The sequence below is a fragment of the Taeniopygia guttata genome, chromosome 27 (assembly GCF_048771995.1).
Source record: "Taeniopygia guttata chromosome 27, bTaeGut7.mat, whole genome shotgun sequence".
NCBI lineage: Eukaryota > Metazoa > Chordata > Aves > Passeriformes > Estrildidae > Taeniopygia > Taeniopygia guttata.
In genome coordinates, this window is record NC_133052.1 from 3,569,809 (window position 1) to 3,591,114 (window position 21,306).

General features: G+C 52.6%; 1 protein-coding gene across 1 annotated transcript; it reads left to right on the forward strand.

The window, feature by feature from the left end:
• Positions 1-2,889: 2,889 nt before the first annotated feature.
• PSMD11 (proteasome 26S subunit, non-ATPase 11) lies at positions 2,890-19,932 on the forward strand. Its single transcript, XM_030255991.4, has 14 exons — positions 2,890-3,049; positions 4,543-4,644; positions 9,119-9,243; positions 11,365-11,436; positions 11,743-11,800; positions 13,259-13,453; positions 13,941-14,085; positions 14,323-14,383; positions 15,908-15,970; positions 16,540-16,665; positions 17,163-17,198; positions 18,433-18,484; positions 19,402-19,544; positions 19,660-19,932. Exons 1-13 carry the CDS (start codon positions 2,959-2,961, stop codon positions 19,542-19,544), a joined length of 1,269 nt encoding a protein of 422 aa, XP_030111851.1. The 5' UTR covers positions 2,890-2,958; the 3' UTR covers positions 19,660-19,932.
• The last annotated feature ends 1,374 nt before the right edge of the window (positions 19,933-21,306 follow it).

Here is a 21,306-nt window from a genome sequence, read left to right on the forward strand (position 1 = left end):
GGAGGCGGCGGCGGCTCCGGGTGCGGGAATGTTTGTGCAGCTGGAGCCGATTATGGGGCGGGAGCGGGAGGGGGGAGGGGGGCCGAGGGGGTCGTGCAAGGGGGAGAGGGATGTGCAGGCAGAGCAGAGCGTGTGTGCAGGGGGCTCCCCACCTGTGTGGAGGGTCCCTAGGCAGCCCCGTGCCAACGTGGGGTGCCACCCACTCCAACCTGTCCCGTCACAGGGGCACCGCGCGTGTGCCCCCACCCCACGCCAGGGACACGCCAGGGACACGCCAGGGACACGCCAGGGACACACCAGGGACATGTTCACACCCTTGGGCTGTGGGTGCCCCTCAGGGGCTGCGGGGTCACTCCCCCCACACTGGGGGTCCCCAGCTCCGGTTCCTGTGCTCACCCCGGTCCCTGCTGACGCCCTGAAGGCTCTCGGGGGGCGCAGAGGTCCCGTGGATTGTCCCTGCCCTGTCTGGGTGGGTGAAGGTGCCACCACTGCAGGGACTTTGGGGGTGCCCCCTCATCCGTGCCCACTTCGGCCCCCCATATCCGGCTCTGATTGCCCCTCTGGAAATGGAACAGAGAGAAACCAGCGACCGGGGAAGGGGGGATGGCACCCTCAGAACAGAACATTGGGGTGCTCCCCCATGGCACCTGGGGCCACCCCAAAACCCAGAATGGTATCAGAGGACATCCCAAATCCCAGAATGCCCCCATCAGGGTTTAACCCCTGCACTGTCAGGATCATGACACTGCCTGATCCCACTCCCTGTTTCCATTGCTTTTACCCCAAAACAGGTGGTTCAGGTTGGAGAAATTATTCCCTTGGCCCAATCTCCCACTTCTATTCATTATTCATTATTTTTATTAGTTGTTGCCATTATTATGGCATGGCAAATGACCTGCTTGCCTTTGTGTGCCTCCTCTGGGAAGGGAGGGATGGATGATGGATGGATGGATGATGGATGGATGGATGGATGGATGGATGGATGGATGGATGGATGGATGGATGGATGGATGATAGATGATGGATGGATGGATGATGGATGATGGATGGATGGATGGATGGTGGATGGACAGATGGACAGACAGACTGGGTCTGTGACTGCACCACCCTCTGCCACCACACTCCTCCTGTGCCCACTGGGTTTCAGGGGTGAATGTGGGTTTAAAATCTGTTTAATGTTCTCTTTTGGAGTGGGTTCATTAAATCCAGTGTAAATTAAGTTCAGTGTCGGGATGGGAAGACTCTCCAGAACGCCAAGATTTGACTGGTGCACACAGGCTCCTGCTCATGGACCCCAAGGTTCACCCACAGATCCCTGGCTTTTCCTTCATCAAAATCCCTGCTCTATTACCCTCTGAACCCTCCTGTCGTGGTTTGACACGGAAAAAGAATTTTTCCAGAAAGAAGAAGTCAATTTAGACATTGACTAATTGAAGGTAGACACGTCTCTGAGAACACAGAGGGGTTAAAAGCAGAATTCTCAGGAGAACTTGTTCTCTTAATTTCTAGTTAGCGGTCAGTGTAGGACTTTCCCCGCTGCAGGGAGGCAGAGGAGGAGGTTGAACATCCCCCTCAGCCCCCAGTTCCCATGGGACACCCCTGACCCATTAAACATCATCTGCTGGGCACCAAAACGTGGCTGCTGAAGGGGGCATCAGTCACTGCTTCAGAGCCACCTCCTGTGCCTGTCCCTGGGCTGGCACCACTGGGGCATCCCACAGTGACATTGGGATCCCACGGTGAGATTGGGATCCCACATTGACATGACTTCCCAGGAGCAGCCAGGGCCAGGGGTTTGGTTTTGTTTCCCATTTAATATAAAACGGACTCTTTCAGGCATTAAATTGGCTTTTCCAGTGGGGTCGGGGACAGGATCCGCCTCGGGGACACGGGGACAGGATCCTCCTCGGGGACAGGATCCTCCTCGGGGACACAGGGACAGGATCCCCCTCGGGGACAGGATCCTCCTCGGGGACACAGGGACAGCATCCGCCTCGGGGACACGGGGACAGGATCCTCCTCGTGGGGTCGGGGACAGGATCCACCTCGGGGACAGGATCCGCCTTGGGGACACGGGGACAGGATCCGCCTTGGGGACACGGGGACAGGATCCGCCTCGGGGACATGGGGACAGGATCCTCCTTGTGGGGTCGGGGACAGGATCCGCCTCGGGGACACTGGGACAGACTCCTCCACAGGTGCCATGGCCCTGCTGGGCTCTCTTCCCTTCCCGAAGCTGTCCGGGGCGCTGAGGGGGCCGTGGGGATGTGGATCCTCGGGGACACCCCCAGCACCGGACCCACGGCTGGGGGATGTTCCGGGTGGGACCCCCCACGCCCCCTCGCAGCCCCAGCGGCTCTCCCGGTGCCGCGGACCCCGCAGAGTCCCGCTCGGGGCCCCCGGGACCGGGGACGCAACCGGGAGAGACGCAGCGAGACCCCGGCCACGCCCACCGGCCACGCCCACCCACCGGCCACACCCACAAGTGACATCATCCTTCTCATAGACCACGCCCACGTCATGACGTATTCCCGTCTATTTCAAGGCCCCGCCCCTTCCCGGGACCACGCCCCCTCCGTGCCCTCGCGCCGTTTGTTTGCCACGCCCCCAGCCCAGACCACGCCCACGTCTCGCGCCCCGGTGCAGACCCCGCCCCAAGCCACGCCCCTTATTACGTCACCCCGAGGCCCACTGTCCCTCCCCACCCCCTCAGGCCACGCCCACTCACACCGAAACAGCCAATCAGGACACGCCCCCGCCACGCCCTCAGCCGGGACCGCGCCCCTCGCCCCTGCGCAGGCGCCGTGCGGCAAACCCCGCCCCCAGCCCCGCCCCCTCAAGGCCCCGCCCCTCCACCGCCCGCACACCGGGACTACAGTTCCCATCATGCCGCGCGCGCGGAAGGGGCGCGGCCGCGGCGCCGCTTCCGGGCTGGCGGCGAGGCGGAGGAGCGGCAAGATGGCGGCGGCGGCGGTGCTGGAGCTGCAGCGCGCGCAGTCCCTGCTCTCCACCGACCGCGAGGCCTCCATCGGCATCCTGCACTCCATCGGTGAGCGCCGGCCCGCCGCCCGCGCCGCCCGCGCCCCGACGCCGCCCGCGGCGCGCCGAGCCCCGCGCCGCCGCCGCTGCTGACTCACCGTGCGCGCCCGGCGGGAGCGCGGCCTGGGCCCGGCCCCGCGGCGCTGCACCGCGCCGGGACGGCACCGGCGGCGGCCCCCGCGCGTGGGGGCACGGGCGGCGGGAGCTGTCGGTGCCGGGCGGAGCGGGGGCCGCGGGGCCGGTGTCCGGTGCGTGTCCGCGGAGCCGCTCCGAGCAGCCCCGGCGCCGGGCCGGCCGCTCCTCCCCGTGCGGCTGGAACGAGCCTGCCGGCCCGGGACTCTCGATCGGCGTGTGCGGGGCTGTGTCGGGGCGGGTTGCGGCGGGTTTGGGGCGCGGTGTCACGGCCCGGGCCGGGATCGCTCCGCCGGTAGCGGTGTTGGCTCCCGCAGCGCCCGTTCCGCTGGGGTTCGCTTCTCCGGTCCTTCGGCCGCGCTGCCCTCGGAGCGCTGTGGGAAGCAGGAGTTCTTGCTTCTGGTGTATAAAAGCCCTGCTGTCACTCGCTCTGTCAGGAGTTTTCCGAGCGTCCCGTTAGCCCGGAGGTGCTGTCGGGGCTCTCGGAGCTCTGTCCCGGAGCTTTGCTCGGTGCTCAGCGGGAGCTGCCGCTCTCGGGGGTCGGGCTGGTGTGGGTGGGGAGCATCAGGAGTGGCCCGGACAATGTTGCTGTGATACTTTTCTCTTGGAGATCAAAGTTCCCTCGCTTTTGGTGGGGAATTGCAGGGGATGAGAGCCGCGGTTGCAGTTCCCTAGAGGCGGGATTTTGTGATTTTGGCTGTGTTTGTGTGGAGGCTGGAGCAGCTCCCTGTGCTGGGGTGGTGGCAGGGAGGGAAGGGCCCTGTGTGGTGGATAACTCACACGGAGCTGGTGCTGTGCTCGAATTGTGCTGCTTGTTCTTTATCTGCCTCAGAGCAGAGTCACTCCCTGGAGCAGAGGGTGGTGGCACTGCCAGGACTCAGCAGTGGCAGGTGAGACACCAGAGTGGGGAGAGGTGTACCCACCTCACTTTGCTTGTGCTGCACTTTGTCCACGGGATCTCAGCTTAATACACAAAGCAGCAACATCAGCAACCCCAGAGTGGAGTATCCAACCCCAGAAATGCCATTAAATGTCTCTTGTTTGGTCCTGTGGCTCCAGTGTGCTCTGGTGTGTGGTGCTGGTTCTGAGTGATACTTGCATAGCTGGACAAGCTGAGATTGTTCAAACCTGGAGCTGGAGTGAGCAGGGGGCGGTCTGTGTGCTGGTAAAGCCCCTGTGGATCACAGATAAAGCACTGCAAACTTCCCTGCACTGGATTTAAACTTCCCAGACCTCCTGGGCCAGGCTGAGCTCCCTGGTGCCTGTTGGAGCAGGTCCTGCTCTGGGCACTTCTCCAGGAGCTGACCAGCAGGGATGGTTTTCCACCTGAAACACCACTAAAGGCAACTTTCCTGCTCTTTTTCTTCCCAGTGAAACGTGATGTCCAGGAAAACGATGAGGAAGCAGTGCAAGTCAAAGAGCAGAGCATCCTGGAGCTGGGGTCACTGCTGGCCAAGACTGGGCAGGCAGAAGGTGAGCCTGAAATCAGGAATTGAGGTAACAGGCAGCAAATCCTGCAGCCAATGCATTTAGTCTCCTTACTTAGTGGGATAGCTGGAAAAATAGCTTTTGGCAGGAAATGTTCTCTCAGAGACAGGACAGAAACTAAAAATCAAATAAAGAACATAAATATTAATCTGGTGTTGCTTGGCCCGGTGTTCCAAATGATGCACAGTTCAGTCTGTGGGGCTGTTTCAGTGTGGGTGACTAAAGTTTTACTCAGTTATTCTGTTTGAGATGAGAGGTGTCTCCTGGCTGGTTTAGAACAGGAAAGTTTGTCCCATGAAATTCTCTCTCACCAGCAGCTCCTCTCACAATCAATTGATTTATCTGCTGGCCCTGTCCAGCTCTGCAGGGGACAGTCCCTCTATTGTGAGTGTGTGAGGGGACAGGGATGGAGTCAAGTTCTCTGTTCAGTGATGATTTTGAGTCTGTCTCCTGTTTCCTGGAGAGCTCAAGGCAGCAGTTGGTTGTTTTGCAGTCTAGGGCTGTGCCTTTCTCCTGGAGCATGTCAGGACACTCTGTGTCCATGCCCAGAGTGTTCTGTGCTCGGGCTGCAGCCCTGGGCAGTGGAAATGTTTATTTGCAAGTCTGGCACAGGGTGGGGAAAGCACCCAGCAGCAGGTTCAGTCCCACTGGAAGGGACACCAGGCCTGACTTCAGAATAGCTCATGGAAAGTTCCTGGCTGTTCAGCCACAGCTCCAGGTCACAGTTTGTATCTGTTGTGAAATGTCCCTCGGTGTCCCACTGGGCTTGGGAAGCTCCTGTTGGGCTGGGCCATGTCACTGCCCTGTGCTGGAATGAGCATTCCAGCCCTGATCCGCTGTGGGTGGCACTTGGGCAGGGCTGGGGACAGTGGGTGACTAGTCCTGAGAGGTGCTGTTCTTGTCACCTCACTCAGGTGTCCACCTCTTACTCCGGCTGGGGCTGCTTTTAGAGTCCCTGGGGAAAAATAAACCCCTCCAGCACAGGGTTTTCCTGCTCCTGCAGGACAGAGGAAGCTGCTGGGCAAGTGTCCCTCTCCTGGCTGAAGTCAGGAGCTCAGTGTGGGTGTCTGTGCTGTGCCAGTGCCCTTTGCACCGTGGTGCTTGCTCACCAGAGATCACCAAACACGGCTGGGCCCTGCAGCAGGGGAGATTTGTGTGTTTGGGTAAAAAGGGGGAAATCAGAGTCTCTTCAGGTCAGTGTGGATGTGCTGCTGGTGGGCAGAACTGAGGGCAGAGTTCTTGTGGCCTCCTCAGCTCTGCAGAGCTTGGGGCAGTGTTGAGTTTATTCTGAAGTTTGGCACAAGGATAAAGAGCTCCCAGAGGGTGGTAGTTGATAGATTTCTTTTCTTTCAAGGTGAAGGCTGAGGAATTGAAAATAACACTGTTAACTCATCAAATTCAGGGCTGTGAGGGGCAAACATGGCATGTATTTGTGGTCTATTAAAGGTACCAATAATTGCAGAGTGAGTGTGTTCTGGAGGGAAGAAAATGGGCTTAGTACCATTCAGAAGGGTGTGTGCAGCTCAGAGGGAGTTCAGCAAGACTTGGAGGTGTTTTCTGAGGTTGTGGAACTGGGAGATGAAGAACAGGGTGCCCTGGCTTAGTGTGGTGCTGGAGCTGTGGGAAGGGCTCTGTCCCCCTGTCAGCTTTCTGGGTAGGAGTGACAGCTCAGGGGCAGCAGCACCAGCACCAGGTACAGCTGCTCCAGATTCCTCAGTGCTGGGCAGACACTGGGACTTTATCCTGTGGCTTTCACTGCACACAGTTTGGTTTTAGCCAGTGGAACTTCTTGGACAGGTTTGAGGGGTCCCAGTGCCCAAAGAGGTGGTGGCTGCACTGTCCCTGGAAGTGGATAAATTAAGTTCTGTTTGTTCTAAATCTGCACTTTGGATGTTTAGAAACCTTCCAGTGCCTTAACAGGCTCCAGGAGTTGGAGAGGGACTTGGGCAGGACCCAGGGAATGGCTCCCACTGCCAGTGGGCAGGGTTAAGTGGGATATTGGAAGGAATTGTTCCCTGGGAGGGTGGGCAGTTCCTGGCACAGGTGCCCAGAGCATCTGTGGCTGCCCCTGGATCCCTGGCAGTGCCCAAGGCCAGGTTGGACAGGGCTTGGAGCAGGTTGGGATAGTGGAAGGTGTCCCTGCCATGGCAGGGATGGCACTGGATGGGCTTTTAGGTCCCTTCCAGCCCAAACCATCCTGTGATTCTGTGACTCTACTAAACTGCAGCCTTTGTTTACAAAAATAATGCAAGTGCCCCCCTTCAATCCTTAATCTTTATCAAGCAGATAAACTTGTAGACTGATGACTTTTCTTTGTGACAATTCCAGATTTTTATAGCATTTCACAGAACTGTAGGGTTGGAATAACTGGGATTGGGAATTTGGATATGTGCAGTGTTAGCTGGTGGAAGCACTTCCCTGAGGATGAGCTGCAGGCTTCATTTTCCAGAGCTGCTGCTCATCACTCCTGCAGAGCTGTCAATCCCACCCTTTTACCAGGCATTGCATTTTCTTTAGAAAAATAAAATCCTAAAAATAGTTGATGGTTACGTTGGTAGGAGAGGGAAATTTCTGTGGGAACTTTGAGCCTGCCTGGCTGAATGTGGAGTTTGCAGAATGCACAGCTGCATTCCAGCTGTTGACTTGGGATCTGCTTTCTGGGGACTTTTGGGTAGCTCTGGAGCACATCAATGGGATGATAAATAGTGCAGAGAGAAAATCAAACTTTTCTGGAAGCAGGTGTGGCAGTCAGAGCGCCCTGTGGTGTTCTTGTACAGATTACAGGTGCTTTGCTGGGGTCAGGATCTGCTGCCCTGCAGTTTGGGAATTAAAGCTGAGGATCACATGTGAGTTAAATTCTGTTTGTTCTAAATCTGCACTTTGGATGTTTAGAAACCTTCCACTGCCTTAATGGGCTCCAGGAGCTGGAGAGGGACTTGGACAGGACCCAGGGGGAATGGCTTCCACTGCCAGAGGGCAGGGATGGGTGGGAGATTGGGAATTGGGAATTGTTCCCTGGCACAGGGTGCCCAGAGCAGCTGTGGTGCCCTGGAGCCCTGGCAGTGCCCAAGGCCAGGCTGGACAGGGCTTGGAGCAGCCTGGGACAGTGGAAGGTGTCCCTGCCATGGCAGGGGTGGCACTGGGTGGGCTTTGGGGTCCCTCCCAGCTCAAACCATTTTGGGATTCTGTGATCATTATGAGTGATTGGAAAAAGTGTGTTCTTCATGTTAAGGGTGTGACAAATGAGGCGTATCAGGCTTGATTAAACTTAGAGTAAATAGGTTAAAAATAAAAAATATTAAAAATAATTTTTAGATATTAATAAGATGTTGTTATAACAATTAGCATTCTTTAGCATTACTGCTAAATGAAATACAGAGGAACCCTTGTTTACATTTGTATTTATTGGAATCCTTCCAAACTGAAATTCTCCTGATACTCCTCCATATACTAATTGAAATAAAATTAGACTTATCTCTTATTTTGGTTTTGATTCAGTACCAGTTTGGTGTAGAATATTTCTGAATTAGTCATTACCAGCTTTGTTTTGATTTTGCTTTTCTGTGGAATGTTGTAAACAGAGTAGTGTGAGATCCACCTGATATTTGGGTGGGACTTGGAAATGTGGGGCAGAGAGCTGTGATTTCAGTGTGCAGACCTGGTGCTGATGAGTCAGCACTGAACCCTGCCCGTGCAGGATCATCTTCCCAAACTGGGAGCAGCCCTGTCCAGGACCTCCCCAAAACCACGTGGTGTTTGTTGTAGGAGACTTCTCACTTGTGCTGGGCAGTTCCACCACGTCCAGCATTCCTGAATGGCTCTGAGTGCTGGAGCTGCTGTGCTGTGGCTGCCACATTCCTCTGCTCCCTGGCTATGACACTTCAGTGCTTCTCCATAAAAAAATAAAAAAGACATTTCCTCTTTCCATCTCTTATAAAGACTTTTATAACTGTGAATTAATGAGGAGGCTTAAAAGCAGAAATGTAGTTAAGTGAGGTCAGAGCTGATCAGATAAAGGTGGAGTTGGAGTGTTAAGGAATATGATTTTCAACAGTGGTGGAGCACAAGGTGGATCCAACATCCTGGGCTTGGCTGTATGGGACAGATTAAAGCATGAAACTGTGAGTTAATAAAAACACACATAAATTATGAACTCCACCCCTGATTTTATAGAAAAATCTCAAAGCATTTAGCAGATCCTGACATTTTACTGGTGAAGTCGTTACAGCTGGTGGTAGCTGGGGGGCTACAGTGGCAGCCCCCAAGCCCTGTGCAGTCCTGTCTGCTCCAGGCTGCCCTGCACGTGGCATTTGTTGCTCTGTTCTGTGGATGATGCTGAAAAACCACCTGGGAAATCTTTGGTGGAACAAATCCTGCTGGTGCATGCGATGTGTGGCTGCTCCAGCAGGGTGCAGCTCTTGGCTGGGGGGTTGCATTTGATGTTGTGGGGTTTTTGCAGAGCTGGGAGGACTCCTGAAGTACGTGAGGCCCTTCCTGAACTCCATCAGCAAGGCCAAGGCCGCGCGCCTCGTCCGCTCCCTGCTCGACCTCTTCCTGGACATGGAGGCAGCCACGGGACAGGAGGTGAGGCTGCAGCTCCAGCACCAGGCTGTTCCTCAAAAGCCTGCAACACCAATATCTGACCTAGTTTGCTTCTCACTGAAGAATTATTCATGTCAGGAAGCAGAGTTTTAATGCATTTGGATGTATTTTATAAATAAAACATCAGATAATTGAATTTATAACCATGTTTTTCTGCAAGCCTCTCCCCGCTGCAGTTTAGGAGTGATTCCCACCATGGGCATTTGTCTTAGATTCATATTGCTTCCTCAGGTTGTGCCAGGGGAGGTTTAGATTGGATATTAGGGAAAATTTCTTTACTGAATGGGTTGTCCAGCCCTGGCACAGCTGCCCAGGGCAGCGGTGGAGCCTCTGTCCCTGGAAGGATTTAAAAGCTGTGTGGATGTGGCACTTGGGGACATGGGTCAGTGGTAGCCTTGGCAGTGCTGGGGGAATGGTTGGACTCAGTGATCTCAGAGGGCTTTTCCAATCTCAGTGATTGTAGGTGCAGCCTTGGGAGTATTTTGTAGTGATCAGTGTTGGGAGTGTCTTTCCAGGGAGCTTGGAGCAGGAATGGTGGAGGTGGTGTGGGATGGCACAGAACTGGAGCAGCCAGTGCTCAGGGGCTGTCCAGGAGCTGGTCAGGATTGCAGGAGGACACACCTGTGATGGGTGTTTCACTGCACAGAGGCACAAAAGTTCCTCCTGAAGTGGGAGTGGAAAGGGTTTGGCAGCTACCAGGTGTCAGCTGCTTCAGTGGAAGAGCTCCCCCAGCAGAAAAACCTGAGACAGTCTAAGATAGTACCCAATTAGGATTAACTCCATTCTCATCAGCTCCACAGCATACAGTTGTCTTAGTTTTTTTGTCCCCAGTTGTTGTTTTTTTGGGAGCAGGATAAGGACAGGAAGACCTCGGGAGCGCTTCCAGGCTGTGCTGCCCTGCAGAGGGCTGTGCTGGCACAGGAGGGGTCTGAGCAGCAGGTCAGGGACAAAACCCACATGAAACCTGCACTCCAGGAGTGCCAGAGTGCAGGCTGAGAGGTTCTGCCCTGCTGGGGGGCAGGTGACATTCTCATTAGGCAAATTAGCACAAAATTAGCCAAACTAAACTGTCATCCTCTAGTGCAGGTAACCCAGCCAATGTTCCTTGTTTGCTGCTCAGTCCTTGTGGCTCGTGGGTGAGGAATGGTGACAGGATGTGTTCTCCCTCTTTCTGTAGCAGATGAGGCCAGAGGAAATGGGGTGGGATGTTCAGGTGAGAAGGGAGAACTCCCAAAAGTGTCAGGAGAAAAGGAGCAGCTACAGGCTTTTCTCAAGGTAATTTGCTGTGAAGGACAATATTCAAATGCAGTGGCAGAGGAGGTACAGGTTGGAGTAATGGTGATGAAAATAATAAAAAGTCAGTCAATATAGTCATTTTAGAGCATATTCTGAAGCCAGCCCCAAAACCTTAAGGAAAGATGATATCAGCCTGTGGTGAGGTCCTTGATGCAGCAATCTCAAATCCTTTCAGAAATGTTCTGAGGAGTGTCTGCTTCCTCAGGGTAGCTCCCAGGAGCCCAGTAAAGCAGTGAAATTGGAGATTCCTCCAGCTCCTAATGCTCCAGCTATCACCCTGTAATAAATTGAGACTTCATAATGGCTTTTCATAAAATGTTCACGTTTAATAAGCAGTGTGGAGGAGCTGACAAGGCCTGCAGTGTTGAGCTGCAATCCAGAGGTTTTGGGAAGAGGTACTGCTGAGCCTGGCACCACAGGATGACTTACTGTGTATTATGGGCCAGATGAGATACAATAATATCTGAGAGGGACCAGTTCTGCTTTATCTGTTGAGGGAGTCTCAGCTTGAAAAAAATGGGAAGATTTCTGAGTTTCTTTGCTTTGAAATTATGGATAACGCCCCTAGAGCAGAGCCCAGTATCTTTGCTGCTTTACACAGATTACATGAGCTATCTAGGCCTTAAAGCACATGAAATTTACTTTTGTTTATTGAAAATACACCGTGACTGTGGGTTTAAACTCTGGGAAAGTGTTACTGTCTACCCAGATGTCTCCATTTGACACCTCTGGTGTCGTTGGGAAGCATTTGGGGTGGGCACTGACAAAGAAAATGTTTAGAATTGACTCCTTTCTGCTCCCTTTAAGGTTGACCTGTGTTTAGAGTGTATTGAATGGGCCAAATCAGAGAAGAGGACTTTCCTACGCCAGGCTCTGGAGGTAAGTCCCAATCCCAAACATGGGGAGCAGCATCATCCCCTTGTCACATTTAATAGATGTAAAAGTAGAGCACTTGTGTGCTGTTCAGATCTTTCTCTGTGTCAGGGGAGGGCATTAATTACACTGAAATTCTCCTTAAAAATGCAGAGTTTTACTCCTTGTGCAGTAGGCCTTGCACAACTGGACCGCACAATGTGACAAATACAGATTAATGTAGTGAAGTTTGTACAGAGAAGAATACAAAGCTTCATTTTACAAAACAAATCTGTTTGGTTTCCTCACAGCAGTTCCTTTTCTGTTCTCCAGGCGAGGCTGGTCTCTCTCTACTTCGACACCAAGAGGTACCAAGAAGCTCTGCAGCTAGGTGAGGCTCCCACTAGGTGGTGGTAAATCTTTGCTTTTAATTTACTCCTGGCAAGGAAAGCCATCACCTGTGTCATGTTCCTTGAGAAGTTTTGCAGGATTTGGGTCTTAATTTCTCAGTGCTGGTGCAGTTCTGGCACTTTTTGGTGTAGCTGGGTGATAACAGCTCTTAGAGGTGTCTTTGTTCTCGCTGTTTCACCATCCTTACCCATCTCACCTGGGCCTAAGGCCAGTTTGGGTGGGGCTTGGAGCAACCTGGGAGGTGTCCCTGCCCATTTGAGAGTGGAATGAGATGAGCTTTAAGGCCCCTTCCAACCCAACCCACTCTGGGATTCTGTGACTTGTTCATTGCAGATAATTTTGGGAGCTGTATCCAGCTGAAGGTTTGGCTCCTGCTGGAACCTGCTGGAATACTCTGCTGTGGCCACAGAGGCTGAAGGGAGAAAAGAGCTTTATTCCAGTTTGCTCAAACACAGCCCCAGTAAAACCAGGGAACGGCAAAGCCTCTGTGGGTGTCATTAGCCAAGGTCTTAGGGTGGCTTTAAGAATTTGCCCCTGCACCAACCAAGGGATGGTAATGAACCAGTGAACTCCTGCTCTGCCCCAAAGCAGAGTAAAGCAGGGCCTCCTATAGCTCCCCTGGTGCTTTTAAAATGCTCATTTTGCAAATGACTGCAGTGCTGTAAGTGAGGCTTGAGCTGTAATTGAGATTTAAGGTTCAAGTGAGGTCTAAGCTGTCAGGTTTAAGCTGTGAGGTTTAAGCTGTCTGAGGTGTTTTTGCACAGCCTGCTCTGCCAGGGCTGAGGGGCAGCTGCATGGACACAGCCTGAACTGCTCACCCAGAACTTCTTAACCTGCGTGGTGGCACGTGCCTGTGTCATGTCCAGAATCCCCTGGGTGACATGTATCTCATCAGACTACTGAATTAATGAAATTCAGGATGGAATTGGAACTCGTTTGCGTAGGGATAGATAATGAACTCAGGTTTAAACTGATCAGAGGCCACACACCAAAGCTGGGCTTAATTAATTTAATCCCTTAGCTGGTGGTGGGACAGCCTGGGGGGTTGGGAAGGTCTGTGCCTGTAGGGCTCTGTCAGGATGTCAGTGTTGTGCACAGCATTCCTCTGTGGCTGAGGAGGTGGCTGTGGCCGTGGCTGTGGGGAGTAGGTGCAAGCAGAGTCTCTCAAGGATGTTTCCAGTGAGAATCCATTTGTTTCTGCCCAGTTCTGCAGTTTCAGCTCTGGTTATCAGCTCCTGAACACAGCAAGGGTTTTACCTCTGCTCACCCTAAGTTATCTCTTCAGTGGGGGAAAGAAGGAGACAAGTTCCCTCTAGGACTGGCTCATTCTGTCCTCACAGGGCCATGATGTGGAGAGGTTTTGTGTGATGTTTTGTGAGGTTTGTGTGGGTGCAGATGATGCAGAGCAGGTCACAGTCCTGTCCTTGCCCTCTGCCAGGCTCCCAGCTGCTTCGGGAACTGAAGAAGATGGATGACAAGGCACTGCTGGTGGAAGTGCAGCTCCTAGAGAGCAAAACTTACCATGCCCTGAGCAATCTGCCAAAAGCAAGAGCAGCCTTAACCTCGGCCCGCACCACGGCCAATGCCATCTACTGTCCCCCCAAGCTGCAGGCAGCGCTGGACATGCAGTCAGGTGAGGCCTCCAGGACCAGGACAGCACCCAGGACTCGTCCTGACACCTCAGTTGTCTGATATTTGTGTTTTCTGAGGGAATCGTGGGAAGAGGTGGGGCCTCAGGATATCACCAGTTGTGCCTCAGGTGGCATCAGCTGCAATGGCATTGTCCTGACACTGGTGTTTTCAGCCCAGTTTTGAAAGCTGCCCGTGGTGGAGGGTCCATAAGCTCCCCAGGTACTGCAGTTCCAGCCTCACACTGCTTCTGGCCCATTATATGTTGTTCCTGACCCAGTTTGCAGGCACTTACCTGAAGTGCCCTAAGCTTGTCTGTCTAAAGATGTCGTTGTAAGAGAGGGTATGGAGTTTCTTCTGATAGACACGAGGCAAGGGGGCACAAGAGGAAAGGTTTCTCTTCATGAAAGTCATAGATAAAGCACCGAACAACCAAATTGTTCTGTGCTCTCCCAGCCATGCTCAGAATTAAGCTGTTTGTGCCTCTCCAGGTATTATCCACGCAGCAGAAGAGAAGGACTGGAAAACAGCCTATTCATATTTTTATGAGGCATTTGAGGGCAATGATTCAATTGACAACCCCAAAGCCATCACTGCTCTGAAATACATGCTGCTGTGCAAAATCATGCTCAACAGGTAGGTGGCAGATGGTTCTGGGAAGAACTCTTCAGTGTTCCAGGGGAAGGGCTTTTTGGTTATGGGACTCTGAGCTAATGGGCTCAGGCAATGTCTTTATCTATCACCTGATCAATGCTCCTGATGTAGTGATATTTGGGTTTTAGTCCTTTGCTGTCAGTTGGGGATTTTTGAGGTGCTCTGGGGTTTAAGCTGACCATGTTCCTCTGTAAATGCTCTGCTCCCTTCCCTCTGCAGCCCAGAAGATGTGCAAGCATTAGTGAGTGGGAAGCTTGCTCTGCGGTATGCAGGAAGACAGGTATAGAAACTTAACCCTTTCTTATTTTCCTCTTACCTTTCTCAGTGCTGGCCTATTCTTCATGTCAAACACTTTGCTCTTTTCATACCAAAATACCCATCACTCCTGAGTGTCCTGAATGAGATCCAGAACTGATTAAATTACCATGGATTACCATTGCCAGAAGTCAGTTGCCTTCAAAGGGTTTTACAGTGATTTTCACAACCAGAGACTTTGGGCTGCTTGCTTCATTTTCCCTGTTTTCCTCCTCCCTGGTTTTCTTCATCAGCTACAAACTGCCTGATGCCATCAGGTCCTTGTGTCTCTACTCTCACCAGATTTGCAGTGTTTAAATCTGAGTTACTTCATTGTAGCCAGTCCTGAGAATCCATTCCTGGCAGTGCAGCTCAGTAGGTGGAGACCTGTGTGGCTGCAAGGTGGGATCCAGGCAGTCAGATGTGAAATGCCCTGCTTGTTCTGACATGTGAACCTGCCAGGCTGGGAAGGCCACCCTCAAATTAAACTCAGGGGTGCTTGTAGAAGGTGCAGGGCCACCCTCCAGGCGTGCCAGGGGCTGGGCCAGGCTGGGATCCTGCTGTGCTCAGCCTGGGCTCTGCTGTGATGCAGGAGCTGCTGCTCCCCTGCCCACAGGGGATTGGGAATTAGCAGAGCTCAGTGAGCAAATGTGTGTGGAAAGGTCTGATGTGGGCATATCCCTCCTGGATCAGGAAGGCCAGCCCCATCCTGCCTCATCCCTTTGGCCTGAGTGGCAGCTGGAGGCTCCTCCCCAGAGCAGGGGATCCTGGCTGTGCCCACACTGTGCTGTGAGCCAGCCCTGAGCAGCAATTCCTGCTGGGGGAGCAGGGAGAGAGCAGCCCTGGGGGCAATCCTGAAATATCCTGAGTTGGGAAGGACCATAAAGATCCAGTCCAGCTCCTGGCTCTGCTCAGGGCAGTCCCAGAAGAGGGGGCAGCAGAAGCCTGGGCCTTGTGCACCAGAGGCACCAGGCTGTCCTTGTCCTGTCCCTGCCTTGGGCTCTGTTCTGCTGTTCCCTGCTGGGATTACCAGTGTGGGGTAAATGGGCTTGTCTGGGAATGAGCCTTTTGCTTCATTTCAGCAGTTATGGGGTGTAGAGAAGACTCATCCCTGATGCTGTCCATGGTGGGGTGTCCGTAGGAGCTGCTGCCCTGCCCCCGGCATTCAGCAGAGAAGTGGCTGTGCTGGAGGGCCCAAAATGGCCACATTCATTAAGCAAGTGCCAAAATGGTCATTTCCCTTAAAAACAGCATCAGACTTGCTCCCAACCTGCAGCTGGTGCTGTCAGACCCGAGTGCTTTGTCCCTCTGGAGATGTTTCAGGTCACGTCCTGCAGCTGCCTGGCTTCTTCTCCCCTCAGCAGCTGCTCTCCCTCTGCCTGTGGCAGTGACAAGGAACATTCCTGGTTTGCCATTTAAGCACGTTCCCAGGGTACTGCACAGTTGGCATATTCACCCTGAGAGGAGAATCCATGAAAAAATAACTTCCTCTGGTTCTGTTTCCCCGCAGACAGAAGCACTAAAATGCGTGGCACAGGCCAGCAAGAACCGGTCGCTGGCAGATTTTGAAAAGGTGAGTCAGGGACACAGAAGATGGAGCCTGGCTGGGCAAAAACCAGACTGGAAAGTTGTAGAAGCTGCTACATCCCACTGCAGGAAACCATGGAAACATTGATAGAAGGCAACAGTGCATCAAGAAATACCCCCAACAACCAACCAGTTGCACTTTCAGTGCGTGGGGGGTAAACTTGCTTGAACTCAGTTTTTTTACTTTTTACCATTTTTCTTTTTTTTTTGGGAGAGCCAAATCAGAAAAATCAGAAGCAGCTTTCCTTTAGATGCTGTTCACTGGGATGTGTATCTTTCTAAAATTTTTCCAGGTTTCAGCAGGAATGCTGTAGAGCTCAGGGAGAGGATTCCCATGTCAGGGTCCAATCCTGTCGTGCTCTGGGGCTCGCTGAGCTCCCACAGGGTGAAGATAAAAGATGTTGGAGAGGCTGCTGGGCTGTCATGACCTGCTGGCTTTTAGCTAAGTTAGGGATTGGATTAATCATGGTACTGGGCTGGGAGAGGATCTCATCCTCAGAGGACCTTGAGGAGCTGTTGCTACCAGAATTATTTCCTTTTGGTGTGTCCCTACAGGCTCTGACAGACTACAAGGTGGAGCTCAGGGACGACCCCATCATAAACACTCACCTGGCCAAGCTCTATGATAATTTATTGGAACAGAACCTGATCAGAGTCATCGAGCCCTTCTCCAGAGTACAGGTAAATGTTTCCAGCAGCACCTGGATGGGCTGGTCCCTCTGTCCCTGCTGCTGGGGGTGAGGGGTTTGTTCCCATATGGAACACTGCCTACTCTGAGCTGCTCAGCGCTTTCGGAGCTCAGGGTTCATCATGTTAAATTATAAGGAGGAGGCTGAGGGGACCTTTGGAAAGCCACATTCCAAAGTCATTGCACTTTCCACCTGTTTCTCTCATGCTCCCTGCAAGGTGACTGGCTTTTAACCCTGAAGGTGACAGCATTTGGCTTCAAAGGCCTCTGTGCCATAGTCTTTGAGAAGAGATATTTCACCTTTCAGAGTGGAATGGCTCTCGGGGTCCAGTCCATATCAGTTAAATTCAGACATGAAACCTGAAGGACCTGGAGAAAGCCACTGGAGCATTTCCAGGCCCTTGAGCAGTTCCATGGAAGAGCCCCAAACCTCTGTGTTGTGTGTCCAAAGTGCAGCTAAAGATTAACTAAATGTTGGTCTTTCTTATAGATTGAACACATATCCAGCCTCATCAAGCTCTCAAAGGTAAGAACCTCACCAGAAATCAGTGCCATGTGTTCAGAGGGCAGAGGAGTTGGGCTTAAATTGCATTTCTCACTGGGAACTGAAATGAAGGGTGACAGATGAGATCCATATAATTTCCAGGCAAATCTCACCCTTGGGAGCTAAACGCTGACACAGGCAGCTCCTGGGAGGCATTGAGGCTTCCTGTGCCCCAGAGTTTGCAGTGCTGTCCCCTTCCCCCATGGGTTTTACTCCCTGTCTTGGCTCTTGCTTTTTATTGGAGGCAGATTTTCCTCTGCTATGTCGTGACCAGCTCAGTCTTCCCCTGTGCCCTGTGTTTAATCCCCTGAGTGTTCCCAGGGGAACCTTACTGAGACCCTTAAGATCCAGGATCCAGCTAATCACCCTGCAGTGGCATTAGTGCTGTGCCTGTCACACTGACTAGGCAGTAACTGCTTTACAGATAATCCCAGACAGATTCAGTTTTAGGAAAATCCACTGTAATCCCAGGCAGTTGCACCCCAGTGCTGTTGTCTTGTACTGGTATTAAGGCCAGAGGTTGGGAAGTGAGCTGAGCTCAGCCTTTGTGGTCACTGAATCACTGAATCATTCAGGTTGGAAAAGACTTCTGAGATCACTGAGTCCAGATATTCCCCAGCACTGCCAAAACCACTCATGTCCTCAAGTGCCACATCCATAAATCTGTTAAATATGGTGATTTCACCTCTGCCCTGGGCTGGACAAGGCTTTCCATAAAGAAATTTTCCCTAATATCCAACCTAAACCTCCCCTGGCACACAGTCTGTTCCCAGACTAGCTCATGGTGTTTAACACATCCTTAATATTCAGGCTAAGAGCTGCTCTGTGCCCCCTCTGCCCAGAGAGGAGCTGCCTCCTGTGGGCAGGGGCTCAGCTGGGTCCTGCATGGATTAAATAAAACTTGGCCAACTCTTGTCTAAATCCTTGCTGCACTGAGTTAGAAAGTTCCAGAACCCCCACAGATAAAGCCTGGGTGAAGTGACAGATACAGTGTCACCTGTGGGACAAGGGACATCCTGCTGCTCCCTCATTAGCAGCTGCTGCCTCATTTCCTGAGGCATCTCCAGCAGGTGGTGGTGTCCAAGCCACGCTCAGGGAGGAGCAGCTGCTGCTGAGCAGTGCTCATGTTACCACCAGGCTGTCAAGTGTGCAGCAGTAAAATTTATGTGGTTTTATGTGTTCTGGGAGACTTTTAATTTTGCTGCTTCAATTTCAGGCTGAGGTAGAAAGGAAATTGTCACAGATGATCTTGGACAAGAAGTTTCATGGTGAGTCTGTGCATCCCTCAGCTCTGACTGCCCCGTGTTTGCACGAGCTGTGGCTGGACTCCCCTTCCTCCTCTGAGCCTGGGGGTCCTGCTGAGGCAGCAGGTGACAGGAGTGACAGGAGTGACAGTCAGTAATGCTGTTCCTGCTGCTCTATCACAGGTGACAGTCAGGAGTGACAGGAATGCTGTTCCTGCTGCTCCATTGGAGGGGACACTCAGGAAGGCTCTTCCTGCTGCTCCAGCTGCCTTCCTTAACCTGAAGGTTAATTTCAGGAATGCTGTTGGGTCCCTCTTGCTGTGACAGCATCCAGGGACAGTGTGGGACCCCCAGCTGGGCTGTGTGGCCAGGCTGGGTTCTCCCTCTTGGAGCTGTGGTCACCTTTCCCAGCTCTTTGTGTCCGGAGTGTTCCATGGGGACACCCCATGGCCCAGTGGGGTGCTGTGGCTTGGCTGGGCCCACAGCAGGCTGCTGCCCCAAATCCCCTCAAGGAACCTGCTCTGCTCTTGGTTCTGTTGTCCCTGGATGTGGCCGAGCCAGGGCAATTCCTGGGAGCAGCACGTTGGGCACAGAGCGCTGTGGGGGAACAGCCCTTGGCACCTGGGCACAGCTGCAGGATAAACCAGCTGTGCTGAGCCATCCTGCTGGGCACAGGGCCTGAGGAGGCAGGGAGATGGGTTGGGAATGGGCAGGAAAGCTCATCTCCTGGATGGCTTCTCAGGCTCTTCTCTGAGATGTATTTTTTTCTGGGAACGCTAAACCAGTCCTGACCAAAATCAGCCAGTCCAGCCCAACATGGGAACCCTTGCCAAACCCTGCACAGCTGATTGGGTGTTGCTGGGGTAGATCCCTGAATTCCTGCTGTCTGGGAGCTGTGATCCATCGAGCATCCCAGTGCTAACAGCAGCTTGTGCCCACAGGAATCCTTGACCAGGGCGAGGGTGTCCTGATCATCTTCGACGAACCCCCCGTAGACAAAACTTACGAGGCTGCCCTCGAGACGATTCAGAACATGAGCAAAGTAGTGGATTCGCTCTACAACAAAGCCAAGAAGTTGACATAGGTGAGTGAGGCCTCCCTGGGGGCCGCAGAGCTCCGGAGTCGCTGCCGGCCCCGCTGTGTCCCTCAGCCTCCTTCCCTCTCCTGTCGAGTGACGTGGCTCTGTTTTCTCTTTGCAGAGTTGAATTTGCTAGCTGTCATTTGGAGAGTGTGTGTGACAGGAGAGTGAAACCTTTGGGAAAATGTTAGGAGACTTTTTTTTTTTCTTCTTTGTTCTACTTTTCGCTCGGAAAGTTTTTAAACTTCCTCATCCGGTGCATCTTGTATTCCAGACGATGCGTGTTCCAGTTTCCATGTAATCTTTACTGGCCGAACTTTGTATCTGGGGGGGGAATATTGTTTAAACAAAGAGGGTATTCTAAATAAAAGGAAAAAGGCTTACACTACCTAAACATGTGCTTTCCACTTCCTGAGGGACAGCAGAGTTCAGCAGGGACAGCGTTTTGTTACCAGTAGGTGCCCAAAACCAGTTTGTTTCATCTCCTCCGCCCTGAAATCTGAGACGTGCTGGCGGTGTCTGAGCAGCCAACTCGATTCCATTTGTACTGAACCAAACAAACCCAAAATGTACAGACTGCTGGTTTATTTTCCATCCTCAAGGCCTCTGAGCCCCTGGAAGCAGCTCCGGATGATTTTCCTGCGGGCCGGAGCTGTCGGCGCGGCCCCGGCCCGGGCGAAGGGAACGGCGCAGGTTTCCCTGGAGCCTGACTTGCATGCTCTTGTTTGCAGATAGACTTAGATTTTAAATGTTTCCTCCCTCCCCACCTGCGCTGGCAGGAGGAGCAGGTGAGCGGTGGGGTGACTCCAGCTGTGCCTCTGCTGCAGCTGAGCTCTGGTTCCCCACCGAGGTGGGACAGCCTGGCCCTCTGGAGCAGCCCAGTGGGAGCTTCGTCCTCGGTCCCAAAGTCCTGGGGGGCGGAGCATGGTGTATTCCAGCATGTTCCATTTTCTGGTGAGGTTTCCAGTAAGTTTTAATGCCATTTGGGCAGTGTAAGCTTCTGCATCTCTGTCCTGCTCATCTTTATTTTTCCTTTCCCCTCTGTCTCTATTTCCCTCTCCACATTTTTCTTACAAAATTTATATTTTGTAAAAGGATTCTGTTTTATCAGGAAATATTTTGCCTTCATGCTGACTCTTAGACTGGCTGGTTTTTCCCCTTTCCGTTCACATTTTGACCTCTCCCACCTTTTATTTTATTTTATTATTCTTAATTTCCATCTCCTCCAGTCAGTCACTGTTTGGGTTTTTGGCACCATCAATATCAAATGTACAAACGGTTCTTGCTAACCAACACCAGGTATATCTGATGTTCAGATGAGTTCCAATAAAGAATTTTTTTTTCAAAAACCTCTGTCTCCTGTCTTCAGCCACCAAAGCTGATCCTGGGCTGGGTGCAGCTTCTCCCTTTGCTTGAGGAAGGGTGGGGTCATCCCCTCACCAGAGCATCGTTGGGGACAATAATTTGGAGACACCAGATGTGAATGTTTCAGGTGGCATCACGAAAGATTTAAGGATTGTGACATGTTCCTGGCACAACATGTTGTAGTGCTACTGAATGTATAATAATAATTATTATTAGCACTATTATTATGGTGAAAAATGGATTAAATGTGTTTTCTCACCCCTCCAGCCTTTCCTGATCATGCCCTTATGATTCCATCTCAATATCCCATCCAGTCTTTCTGCTTCTGTCCTGTGTGTCCTTGCTGGGGATCGTGTCTGGCTCCAGCTGTCATCCCCCAGTGGGGACAGAATCACTCCTGACC